We start from the raw sequence: 15,394 nt of genomic DNA, 5'->3' as shown, positions 1-15,394 counted from the left end.
CCAGAGGGAGTGTCAGGCTCGAAGCCCTCAGCTTGAGGGCTGGGCCAGACGGCCTGGATGGCAGCAGCTGAGGCCCGGCAAAGCTGCTCCACAAGGCCCCGGATTCCAGGAGCAGCTGTTTCCTGTGAGTTTAGAGGGGAGGAGGAGGGTAGAGATGAACCTCCGGGGAAAGGGTTCGGTGTCCCAGGCTAAGATTCCCCTGGAATGGGCTGACGTCCGGTCAGCAGGGCAGGTTCCAGCCCAGTGCGGGTGTGAGGGAGGGAGGAAAGGGGTGTGGGGGCAGGGAGAAGAAACACATATGTATCTATTTGTGGAAAAGGCAGTGGGCACACCCGGCCGGGCCCTCTGTTTCTAGCTCTGACAGTAAAACAGTCCACTCTATTTCATTCCATTCCACAGGATTGACACCCCACCTGGAGGACACTGTGGTGCAGCCAGCCTGTCAAGTGCCAGCCCCTTCCTGCCCTACCCCCTTCACTCCCACTTATGAATGAGATGGTGAAACCTGACACCTCCGGGAGGAGGCGGGAGGGTGGGCTCATTCGAGCCTCCATTTTGTGAATGGAATTCCTGACTCCATTCAGAGGAAGCTGAAGGGGGAGGGGCAGGAGTTCAAGGGCATGTAACTGGAGCGCCTCCGGTCTGCCTCCTTTGAAGGTCAGCGAACAAGAGCGTCTCCCTGCTACTTCCTCCTCACTGCGGGGACAGGGCTCAGGCGTAGGGCTCTGGGCTGGAGGAGAGGGGCTCCCTTCAGGTTCTGATTCAGGCAGCCTGGGGGATTTGGGGCTCATGCCTCTACCTCTAAAAGACTGACACCCGGAAAAGGGAAATTCAAACACTCTAGGCAGCTCTGAGCCTAATCTAGACTCTGAAATTTTTTTTCTCTAATGCAAGTTGGCAGATAAACTCAAATTTGGAGCTGCTAACAATGTTAATTAACTTGGGGCTTCCCTGGTGGCTCAGATTTTAAAGAAACTGCCCGCAATGCAGGAGACCTGGGTTCAAACCCACACCTGGGTCCGAAGATCCCCTGAAGGAGGACATGGCAACCCACTCCAGTATTCTTGCCTTGGGAAATCCCATGGACAGAGGAGCCTGGTGGGCTACAATCCATGGGATCACAAAGAGTTGGACACTACTGAGTGACTAACACACACGAATGACAATGTTAACAGGAGACAAGATTTCTTGGGCCTTTCCCTGGCTGCTTGGGCTTTTGAGCAGTAGCTGTTGTTTATGAACACCGTGGCTGAGTGCATCTCATTTCCATCAACAACCAGGTGGAACTAGAATTTAAAGTAGTCCCTACTTCCAGTCCCCAGCTCTGGCCAGGATGGTGGGTTGTTTCAACTAGGAGGCTCAAACAGGATGTGGAAACCACACCTGAACCCTGCCTTCCAATTGGGAAGTGTGAGCCTGGCTAGTTCAAGTTCATGTTCTCTTCGTTCAAATCCCTTTGTATTTCTTAAGCTTCTGTGGGGCAGGGACCGATGACACGTTCTATTCATCTGTGTCTACCAACTGCACACACTCATGCTCCTGGCATAGTACTTCCATCCCAGTAGGTATGGAAGCCCCCAAACACCCGTTAAATAGAAATGGGAAGAAATGCCTTAACTTTCCTATCAAGTCACGAGCTATCTGAAGGCAAGGACCTGCACACCTCACTTATCTCTTATCTAAATATAAATCTGCTGATTGAAAAGGGACAGCTCTTTTTGAATCTATGAAAAGAAGTTATAGGTGCATGGGTTGAATATATGAACTAGTAAAAGGATAGGAAGGGGAGACGTGTTTAACAGCACTGTCCACTCGATCACATGCCACCCCACCCGACAATCCCCTTGAAACTCCTCTATCCCCTTCCCGGGAGCGTCTCTTACCTGAGTCGTAGGAGAAGTCCGTCTGCTCCTGTTTGATCACCACCCCCGCCCCTGGGTACCTGTGCCCACTGACTCCACCCTGGCCCACTGCTGGCTGGCCGGCCTGTTCATACAGGGGGTCAAGGTATTCCTGCTTGAAGCTCTGCTGAGGGTAGGGTGGGCAGGGCTCCGACAGCTGGTGTTGGTAAGGGGCAGGGAGGGGTTCACGGCCCGCTCCCTGAGAGGGTGTGAAGGAGTGGCAGACATCCAGGGGCTGCTGGAAGATGGAGCTGCATGTGGTTGGATGGAGAAAGAAGAGAAGAGAATATTAAAAGTAGTCCTCCAACCTTGAGGGATAGGATGGGGAGGGAGGTGGGAGGGGGGTTCAAGATGGGGGACACATGTACACTCATCGCTGATTCATGCCAATGTATGGCAAAAACCACTACCATATTGTAAAGTAATTAGCCTCCAATTAAAATAATTAAAAAATAAAAGAAGGCCTCCTTGTGCCTGCTGCTCTCAGAGCTTACAGAGTGTGGGGGGCGGGGGTGAAGGAAGGGGCAGGGAGAGGTCAATACCCTCACCTTTCCCGATGCCAGGTCTCTTAAGGGCCAGTGAAGAACACTCAAGAGCAAAACTGGTGAGATGCGGCTCTCCTTGTCTCCTTACCTGTGCTCCCCGAGGTACCCGTGGCCAGGGTGGGGCTGGGAGGTGCTGGAGGATCTCAGGAAATTCCGTTGTTCTGCCCGGGGAAAGGCCTGCAGGGGCGACTGTCCGGGGGCACCAGGGGCAGGGGACTTGATGGCGATTTGTCTAGGGGGGTCATAGGCACTGGAGGTGAGGGGGAGGGAGACAGGGGTGAGGGGGCAGGGAAGCTGGGCAAGCATCTTTGAACCCTTCATTCCCTGGGAAGTCAGGTCACAGGGATTATGGGAGAAGACAGGGTGCCAGGGTGCCAGACTCTGCCCCAAATCAACTTTTTTTTCTTTCTTAATCCTAAAGCCAGGTGTAATTTTGAAAACAACCCTCCCCAGCCCACAGCAACTGGGCAGGGTCAGACAGTGGCTTCTCCAGTGGAAATACTCTGCTCTTTTTAATATTTTGGCCACAACGCGAGGCATGTGGGTGGGGGGTCTTAGTTCTCCAACCAGGGATGGAATCTGCACCACTGGAAGTGCAGCCTGAACCACTGGACCACCAGGGAAGCCCCTGCCCTGGTCTTAATATACATCCCTTGAACCCGTTGATTTTTCATCCTAACTACTCAGGAAATCGTGAGCTATATTACCCTATTACCGGAGCTCAGAAATCCTTTCTATTGTCTAATACGCATCTTAAATGCTGCCACTGCTCACCAGGTGCCCATCCCCAACCCTCCATCCAACCCTTCCTTCCCCATGGCGGGGCTAGGGCTCACCTGGAATAAAGGCACTGCTCGCCATGGTGATAGGGGAGTGGGGGCTTCCTGCTGCAGGACAGGGCCGGGTCTGTGCGAGGACTCTGGGGCTCCTTCTTGATCCTGGTGGTGGGGCTGTGGAAAGCTACTGTGGGGGTTGGGGGAGGCAGAGTGAGGCCAGAGAATGTCACAGGAGAGGCAGGAAGAGCTTCTGCTGCCTTCTGACATCTGCTCGTTAACCATCAGTTGGATGCTGGTATAGCCTCATCCCCCTTCTCTGGGTCACAATTGTCAGAAGAATCATAGACACTTCTAAGAACAGTCCGGCTATTTATATTATGTCTCGTTTTATACTTTTGGCTCATGTCCAGTATGAACCAAAAAACTCTAAAGTTCAACATTTAGTGCAACCCCAACCCACCCCCACCCTGCCCAAAACACCTTTGTAGGAGCAAGCGCATCCAACCAAAGGCCTGTGGTTTTCCTGACCATTCTGGAAAATTCCAAGGGAGAGAATGTTTTCTTATTTGGGGCTATAAAGCATCTTTCTTTTTCTGGTTAAGGTTGGATATTAGCCCACTTGCATGTCAGCTGACTAGCATCATACACACACTCCTAATTATCCGTGAAGAACACTGGCCTTTCCTGTGGCCCCTGCTGGGTCCGCCAACTCCAGCCACCAAGCCGAGCATTAAAGAGTTGGTTTCAAGACTGCAAGTGTGAGTCAAAACCCACAATCTACTGCTCTGTTGTGGATTATTTGTGCTCTGCTTCATTTCATTGGTTAAGACCGTTGAAAGCTAAGTATCAGACATTAAAGCAGGGTTTCTCAACAGTAGCACCAGTGACATTTGGGCCACATAATTCTTTGTCATGGGGGCTGTCCTGAGCATCGCAGGATGTTAGCAGCCTCCCTGGTTCTATCCATTAGATGCCAACAGCACTGCACCCTCAGCTGTTAACAACCCCAAATGTCAACAGACATTGGTCTCCTGAGGTGCCAAGTCATCCCTACTTGTGCACAAGTAACTTAGAATGGCAGAACTGGCCCCCACTGCACTGGTCCAAGCCCCTCGTTTCAGAAATAAGGAAAGGATCAGAGAGGTGAAGCGTCTGCTCCAAGGTCACACAGCTAGAATGGGCAAGCCCCGACATGCACTAAAGTTTTCATCTCCCAGTTACTGCTGGGCCTTTTGAGTCCAAACCCAAGAATGGGGAGCTCTGCCCTTCACCCTTTTTTCAGAGAACAGAACAAGTTGATCTTTTGTGATCCTCTATCCCTATGACTCATTTCCTGCCCTCCCCTACTCCCCATCCCCTCTACCCAGGGCCCTCTACTCACAGTTTTCCGAATGGAAATCAGGAACAAATTGCTCATCACTGTCCGGTACCTGAGCTGCAGAGAGAGGTCAGAGGTGAGTCTGGGCTGGGGGCCCTCGATGGCAGCCCTGGCAGATTCCATTATTGCAACCCTGCAGATTAGCACCAGCCAGAAGGGGCAAACAGCTTTCCTAGGACTGAAAGTAACTCCACCCAGGTCCTAGCACCCTCCCTCTCGGGGCTCCCTTAACACCCTGGAGGGAAGGCTGCAGTTCTCAGAACCCGTCTGAGCAGATTCCAGAGTTGTGTCTTAGGTGCTTTGTCTTTTTGCCCTCCATTTTTCTCAAGTGAAGATAACCCAGCCCCTCAGAGTTTACAGAGTTCCCTCAAAGCAGAGTCACATCTGGGATGGGCAGGCATGACAAGGAATGAGAGTCTGTGGACTTAGAATCACATGGGAAGATTCTTAATCTGGGCAGGGCCCAGAACTTCCCAGGTGAAAGGTAGAAATCTAGAGCCTGGGAAAGGAGATGGACTAGAAGGAAAAGACTGGTTCAAGGAGGTGATAAGAGTATGACAATGGGAGAGGAGGAGGCTGGGGTCACAGGCGGTCATGGTGCTTTATCCCTTTGATGTGCAACTAGGAGAGAGAAGGGCTTCCTAAACTGGAACTCTGAGGAGCACTCCCAGGGTGCCAGTGTGGGTGGAGCTGGGTTTGGGGATTAGGCAGGAAAACTAAAATAGCACAACAGCTCATCCGTGGCCCCCAGACTGGATATCCGGGCTCTGATTTCTAGTTCTTATTCTGGCCTCGCCAACTCCTTCAGGTGGGATCCAGCTGAGTACCTCTGCTGACCTGAGAATCTTTGCCCACTTTTTGCCCCTTTCTCAGAAATAAATAGATCACAGCAGGAAGGGAAAGGGTAGACACCAAGAAGGACTTCCTGATAGTCTGGGAAGAGAGTGGCTTGAAAGTAAGGCAATGGAACCCACAGAAACAGGTCTTTCGTCCCCTGTAGGCTGCTCTCAGTGGGCAATGGGAAAGCTCATGGATAAAATGACGGGAGAGTTGGAAATGGCTGGTAAAGGTGAGGGATACAAGGAGATGGCTGGAGAACACTGTCACTCGTCCCAGTCTATACAGAACACACCCTAATCTCTATGGCTTCCCTCCTGGGCCAAGGCTCCACTGTCTTCCTTGGATTTCAGCCATGACCTCAGATCAGAACTCCCTACTTCTACTCTCCACATGGCTGTCAGAGGGATCTTTTATAACAGAAATCCAATCACTTCTCTCCCTTGCTTAAAGCATGAACCCCAAACTCGTTGCCCTTGGCCTCTGTGGCCCCGAAAGTTCTGGCCCTTGCTTGTTTCTCTGATCTGCCTCTCCTTGCCTGTTACCCTCCAGAGCTCTGGTCTCCTTTTGGGTCCTGATCAGCTTGACCCCTCTTCCCCACATCCTGGCCTGTTGTTTTCTGGCCTCTGAAGTCTTAGCTCACTTTGCCCTTTAGAGGCCTTCTCTGACCAACCAAACTGAACTGGTCCCTCCTGGCTCTTGATCACATCCCTATTTTATTTTTTCCCAAGCACATAAGAAATGCTTTCACTTCTTGAAAGCATTAATTTAATTTATGCATATGTAATTTATGTGTAATTTATCATCCATCTATTCTACAAAGAAGTTAAGCTTGCTGAGGACAGGGGATTTATCTGTCTTGTTTGTCTGACTCCCAAGCACCCCTGAAACAGAGTCCCATACAGAATAGACACTCAATACATTATTTGTAGACTATATGAATAAACATACAATGACCCCTGTCCTCAGGCCAGTGGGAGCAACAGGGGCCTGGGAGCAAGAATTAAGGAGATCCTAATCAACCAGCCCTTCCTTCCCCTTGAGGGCCCCCTCTCCACCACCAGGTAATATTAGAGGCAAGTCCTCCAGGGAAAACACATCTCACAAAGGATGCTTAAGGCTGTGATCAATTGCTTGGCAGGTGGATTCTTTATCAACTTGCTTTAAGACATCAGAGGTGTCAAGTGCTTTAAAATACACATTTATCAAGGGGAGGGATAAATTGTGAATATAAGATTAACAGATGCACACTATCATTTATAAAATAAACAGCAAGGATTTACTGTGTACCACAGGGAAGTCTATTCAATATCTTGTAATACTCTATAAGGAAAAAAAAAAAGAATATAGGTATAGACACACATGTTTATATGTATAATCAAATCATTTTGCTGTACACCTGAAACCTAACACAATATTGTAAAGCAACTATACTTCAATAAGAAACAATAAAAGAAAATACACATTTATAGATGGGTGACTTCTTGACAGAGGGAACCCAACGGCTGAAGGGTTTAAGAATCAGGAGACCCCCAGCCCCTAAAGAACTTATGGAAGAAAAATCAGCACAGAACAATTCTGAAGTGATCAAATAGATCAGTAGGGCATGAAATCCCTTGGCAAAAACAAACAAACAAAAAACCAACACAGTACATCTTTTTAGGAGCGCAACTAGGGTACAAAGGCAACCGTTCCCAAACTGGCCCCAATCAAGAAGCCTGGGACATTCTTAGAAACAGATTCCCAGGCCCCACCCTTGGAAAGTCATTCCAAAGGCCCAGGGTGGGGGTATGTATCTGTCTATCTATCTATATTTTTTTTTGGCCACACTGTATGGCAGGCATATGGAATCTTAGTTTCCCAACCAGGGATCGAACCCTCACCTCCTGTATTAGAAGATCAGTGAACCACTGGACCACCAGGGAAGTCTCAGGCACCTGTATTTTAACACACGCCCCTGGTAGCCCCTAAGAACAGGCAGGTTTGGAAAACTGGATAAAAGGAAGGATGCAAAACCTCAACTGCCCAGGGGGGTAAGACCCAAGCCCATCTTTGCTGTGCCCTTTGGCACAACCATAGGTGAGAGCCCCCCAGACGGGCAGAATGGGGGTGACAGGAGCAAAATGAACACTATTTCCCTCCCTGCTACCTGGGCAAGAAGGGTCCCCAGGGTGGGAGAGGTCAGCACATGGGGGAGGCTGACGCACTCTGGGCCCCCTCTGGGGCTTCATTAACTGCCAGTTTCCATTGAGGTAATGGGCTGGGGGCATCTCCTGCTGGCGTCACAAGCCAGGTCACATGATGGTAGAGAACCCTGGGGTCATCTTGACTTTCCTGTTGGCTCAGGCCTGAAAGTTTGACCAGAACCCCCAATCCCCAAGGAGTCCAGGAGGCCACCCCCAGCACCCTGGTAATACCTCAAAAGAGGTGGTGCTGTCCTCATCCCAGGCCAGGAGAGATCAGCCAAGGCAAGAACGGGCTGTGGTGTGAACCCTAATGCCTGCCTGGCCCCTCCCCAGAGCGCCAGCTCCTCCCAGAAGGGCAGGACAGGGCTGCCCTCCATCGCTCAGAGACTGTCAAGGATGGAAACAGGAACACAGAGCCTCGTGTTCCTGGAGAGCAGGAGAATTTCTAATGACCATGTTTGGTCTCGAGTGTCAGCCACTCTTTATTTATTTGTTGACTTGGCTGAGCTTAGGCTGCCAAGCCAGTGTGCCAGGGTCTGCCCCCAACTCCATCCTGGCACCAAGGTGGAGTTTATCTGCCTGGGGACATGGCAGAGGATTAAGGAGGAGACAGGAAAGGTGCCAAGCCAGCATAATGCCCAGAAAGAGAATTTTAGGGAACATCCCTCCAATGGGAGGGGAGTCAGTAGAAAAGGGGCTTAGGGGCTTCCCACCTAGGCTCCAGGAGAACAGGTAGGTGCAAATAGCCAAGTAGCGAAGCCCATCCCAAGTAAACCACCCACCTATACAATATATACTCCATCACCTTCTCCCTCTCCGAAGGTCCAATTACAGGGCAGAGGGGCCTCTTAAGGAGCCCCAGTGGAAATGGGGGGAGGCATCCCCCGGAGCTTCTCCTCCATTTTGTCACCACTGGCCTCTCCCCCTTACCCCGCCCCGACCCTGGCAGCATCCTGGAAGGAACCAGTTCTCTATCTATGGAGGGGACATTTGTCCCCAAGAGCCTTCTGGAAGGGGAGGAGACAGAAAGATATAGAAGGAGGCATTGTAGCTAGGGAAGACCAGAGGAGGGAATTAACCCCATCTCTTCTCACAGACAGGCTGAGCCCCAGCGTGCACACACATGGATTCACACACACCCAACTGCCTTTTACTTCACGGCTTTACACGGGTGAAACACATCCACATGGGATCTCTTTTTGGATTTACAAATGCGAACAGGGAAAACCAAAGGACGAGGGGGCTGCAGATCTCAGAGGAAGACTTGGGACCGATGGTTCTTATGCAAGGGGGAGCGCAGACCCACCCCTTTTAGAATCTCATAGGAGCTATGGATCCTTCTCTTAGAAATATTCACATTCCTTTGTGTATGTTGCATCCTCATCGATTTTATACACATATCGGAGGGCTCAAGGACCCCTACAACCTCTCCACAGAGCTTGTGGGAATCCATAGACCCCGTATGGACTCCTGCCTCATACAAAGAACATACATGACCCAGAGTCAATGTTCCTTATCACCAAGAAACCAAAGTCATTGCCTCTGAGGGTTCCAGAGGGCTCCCCACAAACCCGGAAAGGAACCCTCGACCAGAAGCACATCTTTGACAATAACCAGACGCAGCTTGGGCTCAGCCGGTCTGAGCCTGGGGTTTCCCTGCAGTAGCCCGGTTCTTTCTCCAGCAATTCAGCAGATTCCCAGGCACCCCGAAAATAGGCACACCTTCTTAGCCTCACATCACCCCACCCCTCTCTCCATCTAGAAAACCCCCAATCCAAAGATGTCTGAGCTGCCTCCACAGACCCCCGTTCACCCTCACCCCCTATGCTGCCTGGACACCAGATACTGAACCCAAAACCACCTCCGCCAGAATCCAACCTGGTGTCCCCCTAATTCTTCACAGCCCCACCCACACTTCAAGGACCCACGGCTTCAATCCAAATTGGGGCTTTAGGGAGAAATCAAGCTCCGGCCCCCTGTCCTACGCACCCCACCGCTGGCAAGTTTCCAAAGGAACTAGTCCCTCCCTGCCACCCCAAAGCTCCCTCTGGGCTGCAGGGGTCACTGACCTGGTGGGAAGAGGCAGGAGAGGAGGCTGGGGTGGTGCTGGGACGGTGCAGGGGGACAGGGCCCCGGCAGCTGCATCTGTCTCCGCAGAGAGAGCGAGAAGGAGCAATCGGCCACAGCATCCCCCCCTCAGGCCTGGCCATCCATCGCCAGCTGGGAACCTGAGCTGCTCCCTCAGAAGGAAGGAGAGGGAACCAAGGAGATCCCAGCGCCTCCCCCCCACCCAACCTGCGTCTTGCAATCCCCACCCCCACCTCCCCACCCACTGGATTTAAATGTACAGGGACTTCCAGGGCAGCAGCGTGAAACACACACTGGCTGTCACGCTGACACATGCAGATAGACACAAGTACAATTTCTAGACCCCCACAGCCAAGGGGTGGGGCTTCCAAGGTTGACAGAAGATGAGAATGTTTTCCTCCCTTTCCCATTCCAAACCCTGCTGCTTCCGAAACGCCAACGTCTGAGCCTACCCCTAGACCACAAGCCCCAGGAGCTGCCCACTTAGGGGAGCCTAGGGACCCTCAGCTGGACAGACAGGAGCCTGGCAAGCCAGACAGAAATCAGGCGTTAGGAAAGGAAGTCTTTGAGAGACCCTGGAAACTGACACCACTGCGTTCTTTTAGCTCCAGCTCAGCTCCGGAACCTTGAGCGGAGGATGGGCAGGATGGGCAGACTGGGCATAACTCTGCTTGTAATTCACAGCTGGGCACACAGGGCTTGCAGAATCAGGAAAGACGGCCACAATCTCCCTAGAGCCCCTAGATCTCTCCAGCACCCATGAGGACGTTGAGCCTTGAATTCCAAAATGTCTTGAGTGCTTGCTCCATGCTAGTCATTTTGCTAACGTATATATTTAGGGGGATACCACAGCGGTCACAATAGATCTAGTCTGTCTAGTCAGGGGTCTTTCCCTTTTACTCCAGGCTTTTAAAGATGGTTCTAGAGGAGCTGGGTTTGAGTTTTAAGAAGTCATTCAAGAGACACAGGTGGAGGGATGGGGAGAGCTCAAAAAAGAGAAAAGCCCTTAAGAAGGGGTTCCTAGTGCTGTGGTTTCTTGGGTTTCAGTGTTACAGTGAAGGGACCCTCAGATGGGGGTATTAACCCTTCCCTCTCAGAGACTGTCTCAACACCAAAAGCCACCTACCTGCAGACCTGCTAGTGACACCCTTGGGCTCTACCCAAATACACCAAGGGATCCCACTAGGAGACCTTCTAGAACACACCTCCCTACTCAGAGGCCCAGCTACTGACCCCACTCCAGCCAGCTCGCAGCTCACCCCCTCCACCATCACCCCTGACTCCCGCCCCCAGCAAACTGAAGGAGCAATTTGCCTACGGAAGGAGGAGGGAGGATCGGCTGCCATTAGAATTACAATCAAGGCAATTTGGGGGAGAAACCCTGGGCTGCTTTGCCAAAGTAATGCAAAAAAAGAAAAAAAAAAAAAGAATTATTTAAACCTGTTGTCCTTTGGCTCAGACAGTAAATCGTTTGGTGCTGGGGGTTGGGAAGAAGAGAAACCAAGGGGGTAAAAATGAATGTTTCGGCAATTCCAGAAGATAGGTAACAAATGAATTGCTCCTTCTCTTTCTCCCTTTTCTTACACTCACTCCCCCGCCCCAAAACCCTAACACACACCTCAGCCTGGGGGCTGGTGCCAAACAAACTTTGCAAATGAAAATTTCAACCAGGAAAACGGGCCTGGGGCCAAGTTCCATTCAAATAAGCAAATACCCCACACAATGGTCTGATTCATCCCCAGGCCTAGTTACACAAGCCTGGCTCTGGGCAGAGAAAATAAATATCAATATAAGTATCCACACAGGGCGCTGGAAAGAGTGGAAAGGCAGGATACTTGGGGAAGGGGCCTTGCAGAGGCCCTGGAGGCCAGCAAGAGAGGAAGTGAGCTAGGCTGGAATACTAGGGGTAGACAGCATCGCCCACCCCAATAATAGAAAAGGTCACAAAACTACTCACCTTCAGCGAGCCACGTCTCCTGGAAGTGACTTAGATCCTGGAAGAGATCTGAGGGGGTGAATAATGGAATGGAGAAGGTGAGGTGGAGGTGGCGGGGAGAGAGTGGGGAACCCTAAGGAGCCCAGTGACCTCCCCCTTGGGGGTTGGGGGAGAATGAACAGAGTCCCTTGGAGGGCAATTTTTTTTGGCGGGGGGAAGGGCGAAGGCTCCAGGTTCAGCCCTCAGGATGTGTGAGGTGGGCAGGGTCGCGTTTTGTCTCGCTGTCTCTTTACCTTCGGAGTCGGGGGGCGGCAGGGAGCCCGGGTCCATGAGCTTCCCCTGTGGGACGGTCAGAGCTTCGCGCAAGCTCCCATTTCCGGGCGATTTCTGCGGGGAAGGGGAAGAATGCCCCCGAGTCACCCTGAGGCCGCCTGGTCTGGGGGGCGGGGCTGGGGTCCCGGGGTGACTCAGGGGCGGGCAGCCCTGGACCCCGCTAGGGCCGCGGGGTAGGTTGGGGCGGGTGCAGGGAGGGGGCGGGCGTGGAGGCCGGCGCGGCGCTCACGCTGCAGAAGGTGTAGGGCACTTGCTGGTCCAAGTATCCGCCTTTCATCCTCCGCTCCATCCGGCCGCTCCCTCCGGCCACACGGCCCGGGCCCCGCGCGGGGGCAGAGACCTGGGGGCGGGGGGGCTGCGTTCGCACACCGTCTGGGGAAGGCAGCGAGGTGGGGGTGGGTAAGGGCGGCAGGGAGGGGCAGTCCCGAGGCTCCGGGGCCGACGGCAAAACTTCTCCGACTCACTCAGGCGATGGGGAGGGTTCCGCCTGCAGAGCTTAGCGCCGCCACACTGCCCTCCCGCCAAAGGAGGTCCCACCTGCTCCTGGGAACCAGGGTCGCCGTTTCGGCTGCTTTCTGCAGCCCTGCTTTGCCCAGACTTGGTTACATAAGACGTGTGTGTGTGTGTGTGTGTGTGTGTGTGTGTGTGGGTCTGTATGCGCGCGCGCGAGTGTGCGCTCGCGCGCGGAGGAGCAGGCGAGGCGCGCACCATTTCGCACGCCCACAACTCAGGCGCCCCCTCCAACCCTGAATCCCAGCGCCTCCCACCCCCTGCCCTGGAATCTGCGGAGGCGGCGGTGAGAGTGTGGTGAGTGTTGGATGCGACGCTGGGAATCACACTCTCCCTCCCTCTCCCTCCCGTAGCCTCACCTGAGGCCCGGGCGTCTGTACTGGAGCCGCGAGGGATCCCGAGCATCCCCCCTGGGTTGCACCGAGGGCCGCGGGGCTAGGCCGGAGCTAGGCGACCCCGGCCCCGGGTCCCTAGCGCACCAGCTTGTTTTCCGGGCGCCGCCGACAGTTGTGAGCCCGGGGGAGCCTCTGATTGGTGCATTTCCTTCGCCTCTGCCTTGGCTCTATCTACCCCCCACCCCGCTCCCTTTGTTTCATTGACTTTTGTGAATGAAACCCCAGGGCCCGGCACGCCCGCCAATCCCGAGACTCGCCCTGCCGAGCCGGGGGGGCGGAGTTTCCCAGCAGCGGGGGCCAATGAGAACTCAGGGGTTGGCTCCCGGTTTCATTCACTGCTTGGGCTCCCATTCATAAAAAAATAAACTCCTTGCGGCCGGAGTTCATTCATAAAGAGCTGAGAGAAAACGAGGGAAGCCAAGGACCCGACGGCTTCTCTGTGGGACTCGGTGGTGACCCTGATGCTCTGCTAACTCCTCCGGCTGGCGTCTGCACACGTCTGTGTGCATCCGCGTGTACGTGGGAGTGTGAATGTATCTGTGTGTGCGCCCTAGGGGGGAGGCGAGCGGACTTGCATGCCCAGAGGAACAATAATAACGAGCATTTATGAAGCTCTCTGCTTCCACGTGCTCATTTCATTCCCGTAAGCTGGCGAAGGGGTTCTATTGTTTCCATTTTACAGAGACTGAAAATGAAAACTCAGAGAGGGGCGGTGGCTTGGCCACTCGGGGCGTCTGGAGTTTGCAGCCCCCACCCTCTACATTTTCCGGTATAGCCCTTTGAGGCCACAATTAAGTGAATTAAAGGTATATGACAACAACTGATACACAGTAGGCGCTCAATAAATGTAAGCTGGCACAGAATCCAGGCTTTTCCTCAAGGGTCTGTTCTTTGCAGAGCTGTTCTGTGACCCACTTTCTATTGATTGAAGCAGAAACTAGAAGCCCGGCTTGGACCTCTGAAAGTGCAGTTCTCTCTGCTATCTTTCCTCTTATCCTGAGAGCATACACAGGGTATTAGGGAGCAAAAACCCAGAGAGCTGATGATCTGAGAGCAGGACTGCGTTCAGTTCTAGCCAACAAGCTTCTCATAGTCTTTGTCACCTCATTCATTTAGTAATTCATTTGATAAACATTTATTGTGCCAGACACAGTGCTGGGTGCCACACAGGAAGCTGTGACCAAGACAAACACTTGATGGGAGCTGGGCTGCTTAGGCTGGAGCCACGGGGGCACATAGAACTTGAAGTCCCCCAGGTCTTTTTTTTTTTTCTGTGACAATACTGATTTTGTTTCCTACCTGTTTGTGATAAACACTAGAGACTGACCAAACCTCAGGCTTGCTTTCAAAATTCATGTAATCTAACACCCCCCACTTTCCAGATGTGGCTGTGGAACTTCAAAGAAGGAAATGATACATGAAATCTGTTGTCAGGGTCAGAACTGGGACTAGAACACCAAACCTCTAGCACCTGTTTGGGGCTGGTTTCAGGAGATGGTCCCGGGCAAATGAAAATAAACTTCCTCCTCTCTCTCTTTTTTTTTTTTTTTAACAAATATTCCTTTATTTGGCCGTCTCGGATCTTAGTTGCAGGCATGTGGGATTTTTAGTTGCAGATCTAGTTCCCTGACCAGGGATCCAACCAAGGTGCCCTGCATTGGAAGCATGGAGTCTTAGCCACTGGACCACTGGCGAAGTCCTCACTTCCCTCTCTTTTCAGCTGAAATGTTTAAGACTCATGCCTACTGCCTCTCTTCTCCAGGAAGCCTTCCAGAGAGCCCTAATCAGTTCCTTAAAGACACTACAACATTCTTGCCTATATCTCTATTGTTGGTATCTTTTTCTGCTACATGGTCATCGATTGGAGAGTTCTCCAGGGCCTGGAGAAGATCTCATTTGATTTGCCTCTTTAAATCTTTCCCCAGCCTACTTCATGCTTATAAGGGTCCCAGGAAATACTTGTTCAGTGAGTAGGTAATATTAATACAATAAAGACCAAACTAATCGAGCTTAGCAGAAACCCTGCCCAAGAAAGGAGAGACAAGCCCAAGCAAATCCCAACTTTAAGCTAGATGGGACCATTTTAGGGAGGAACTTATGCCTCTGAGTCAAGAGAAGTGGGGGAGGAGGACGGAGGGTTCTTCCAGGAAGGCAGCTGTGATGTAGTTTCCATGACAATGAAGAAGATTCTGTCAGATCCTGGACAGAGCTCTCCAGTCCCGGGATCTCTTAAGGATACCCAATGTTTCTGAGTTTTTCCATTTCTCTGGAGGGCCCCTGGCTCCCTGGACAGTAAGTGCTTCCTCTTCATTCCTCATCCAGGGTTATGGCTGAGGGGCCCTCCCACTCTGGCTCTGGCTCAGAGTGCTGGCTGAATGGAAGAGGATACTGCTGCTGTTGCCATTGGCCTCTGATTCAACATCCAAGCTCAGAGCAGTGACACCTCCAGGGGAAACATTTGAGCCTCTTCCAGGGCTTGAGACAATTGGGGAAAGGAAGGAATAAAGGG

The 15,394-nt window shown here is 52.3% G+C and overlaps 1 protein-coding gene across 2 annotated transcripts in view; it reads right to left on the bottom strand.

The window, feature by feature from the left end:
• The window catches only part of ETV4 (ets variant 4), a 20,401-nt gene extending 7,424 nt beyond the window's left edge, over positions 1 to 12,977 (bottom strand). Inside the window, exons 1-8 of one of the 2 annotated variants that reach the window (XM_010832500.1) lie at positions 12,850 to 12,977; positions 12,210 to 12,320; positions 11,941 to 12,034; positions 11,669 to 11,716; positions 4,604 to 4,657; positions 3,283 to 3,409; positions 2,535 to 2,696; positions 1,884 to 2,152 (exon numbers count right to left, since the gene is read on the bottom strand). In XM_010832500.1, coding sequence (XP_010830802.1) covers positions 1,884 to 2,152; positions 2,535 to 2,696; positions 3,283 to 3,409; positions 4,604 to 4,657; positions 11,669 to 11,716; positions 11,941 to 12,034; positions 12,210 to 12,269 — 814 coding nt within the window. In that variant the 5' untranslated portion in view covers positions 12,270 to 12,320; positions 12,850 to 12,977. Of the gene's footprint in view, positions 1 to 1,883; positions 2,153 to 2,534; positions 2,697 to 3,282; positions 3,410 to 4,603; positions 4,658 to 11,668; positions 11,717 to 11,940; positions 12,035 to 12,209; positions 12,353 to 12,444; positions 12,563 to 12,849 lie in introns of those variants that run through there. The other variant, XM_010832501.1, reaches the window with a different exon arrangement.
• Positions 12,978 to 15,394: the final 2,417 nt, after the last annotated feature.

The sequence above is a fragment of the Bison bison genome, unplaced genomic scaffold (genome assembly GCF_000754665.1).
Source record: "Bison bison bison isolate TAMUID 2011002044 unplaced genomic scaffold, Bison_UMD1.0 scf7180017861046, whole genome shotgun sequence".
Classification (NCBI taxonomy): domain Eukaryota; kingdom Metazoa; phylum Chordata; class Mammalia; order Artiodactyla; family Bovidae; genus Bison; species Bison bison.
This window is presented reverse-complemented; position numbering and strand designations above follow the sequence as displayed.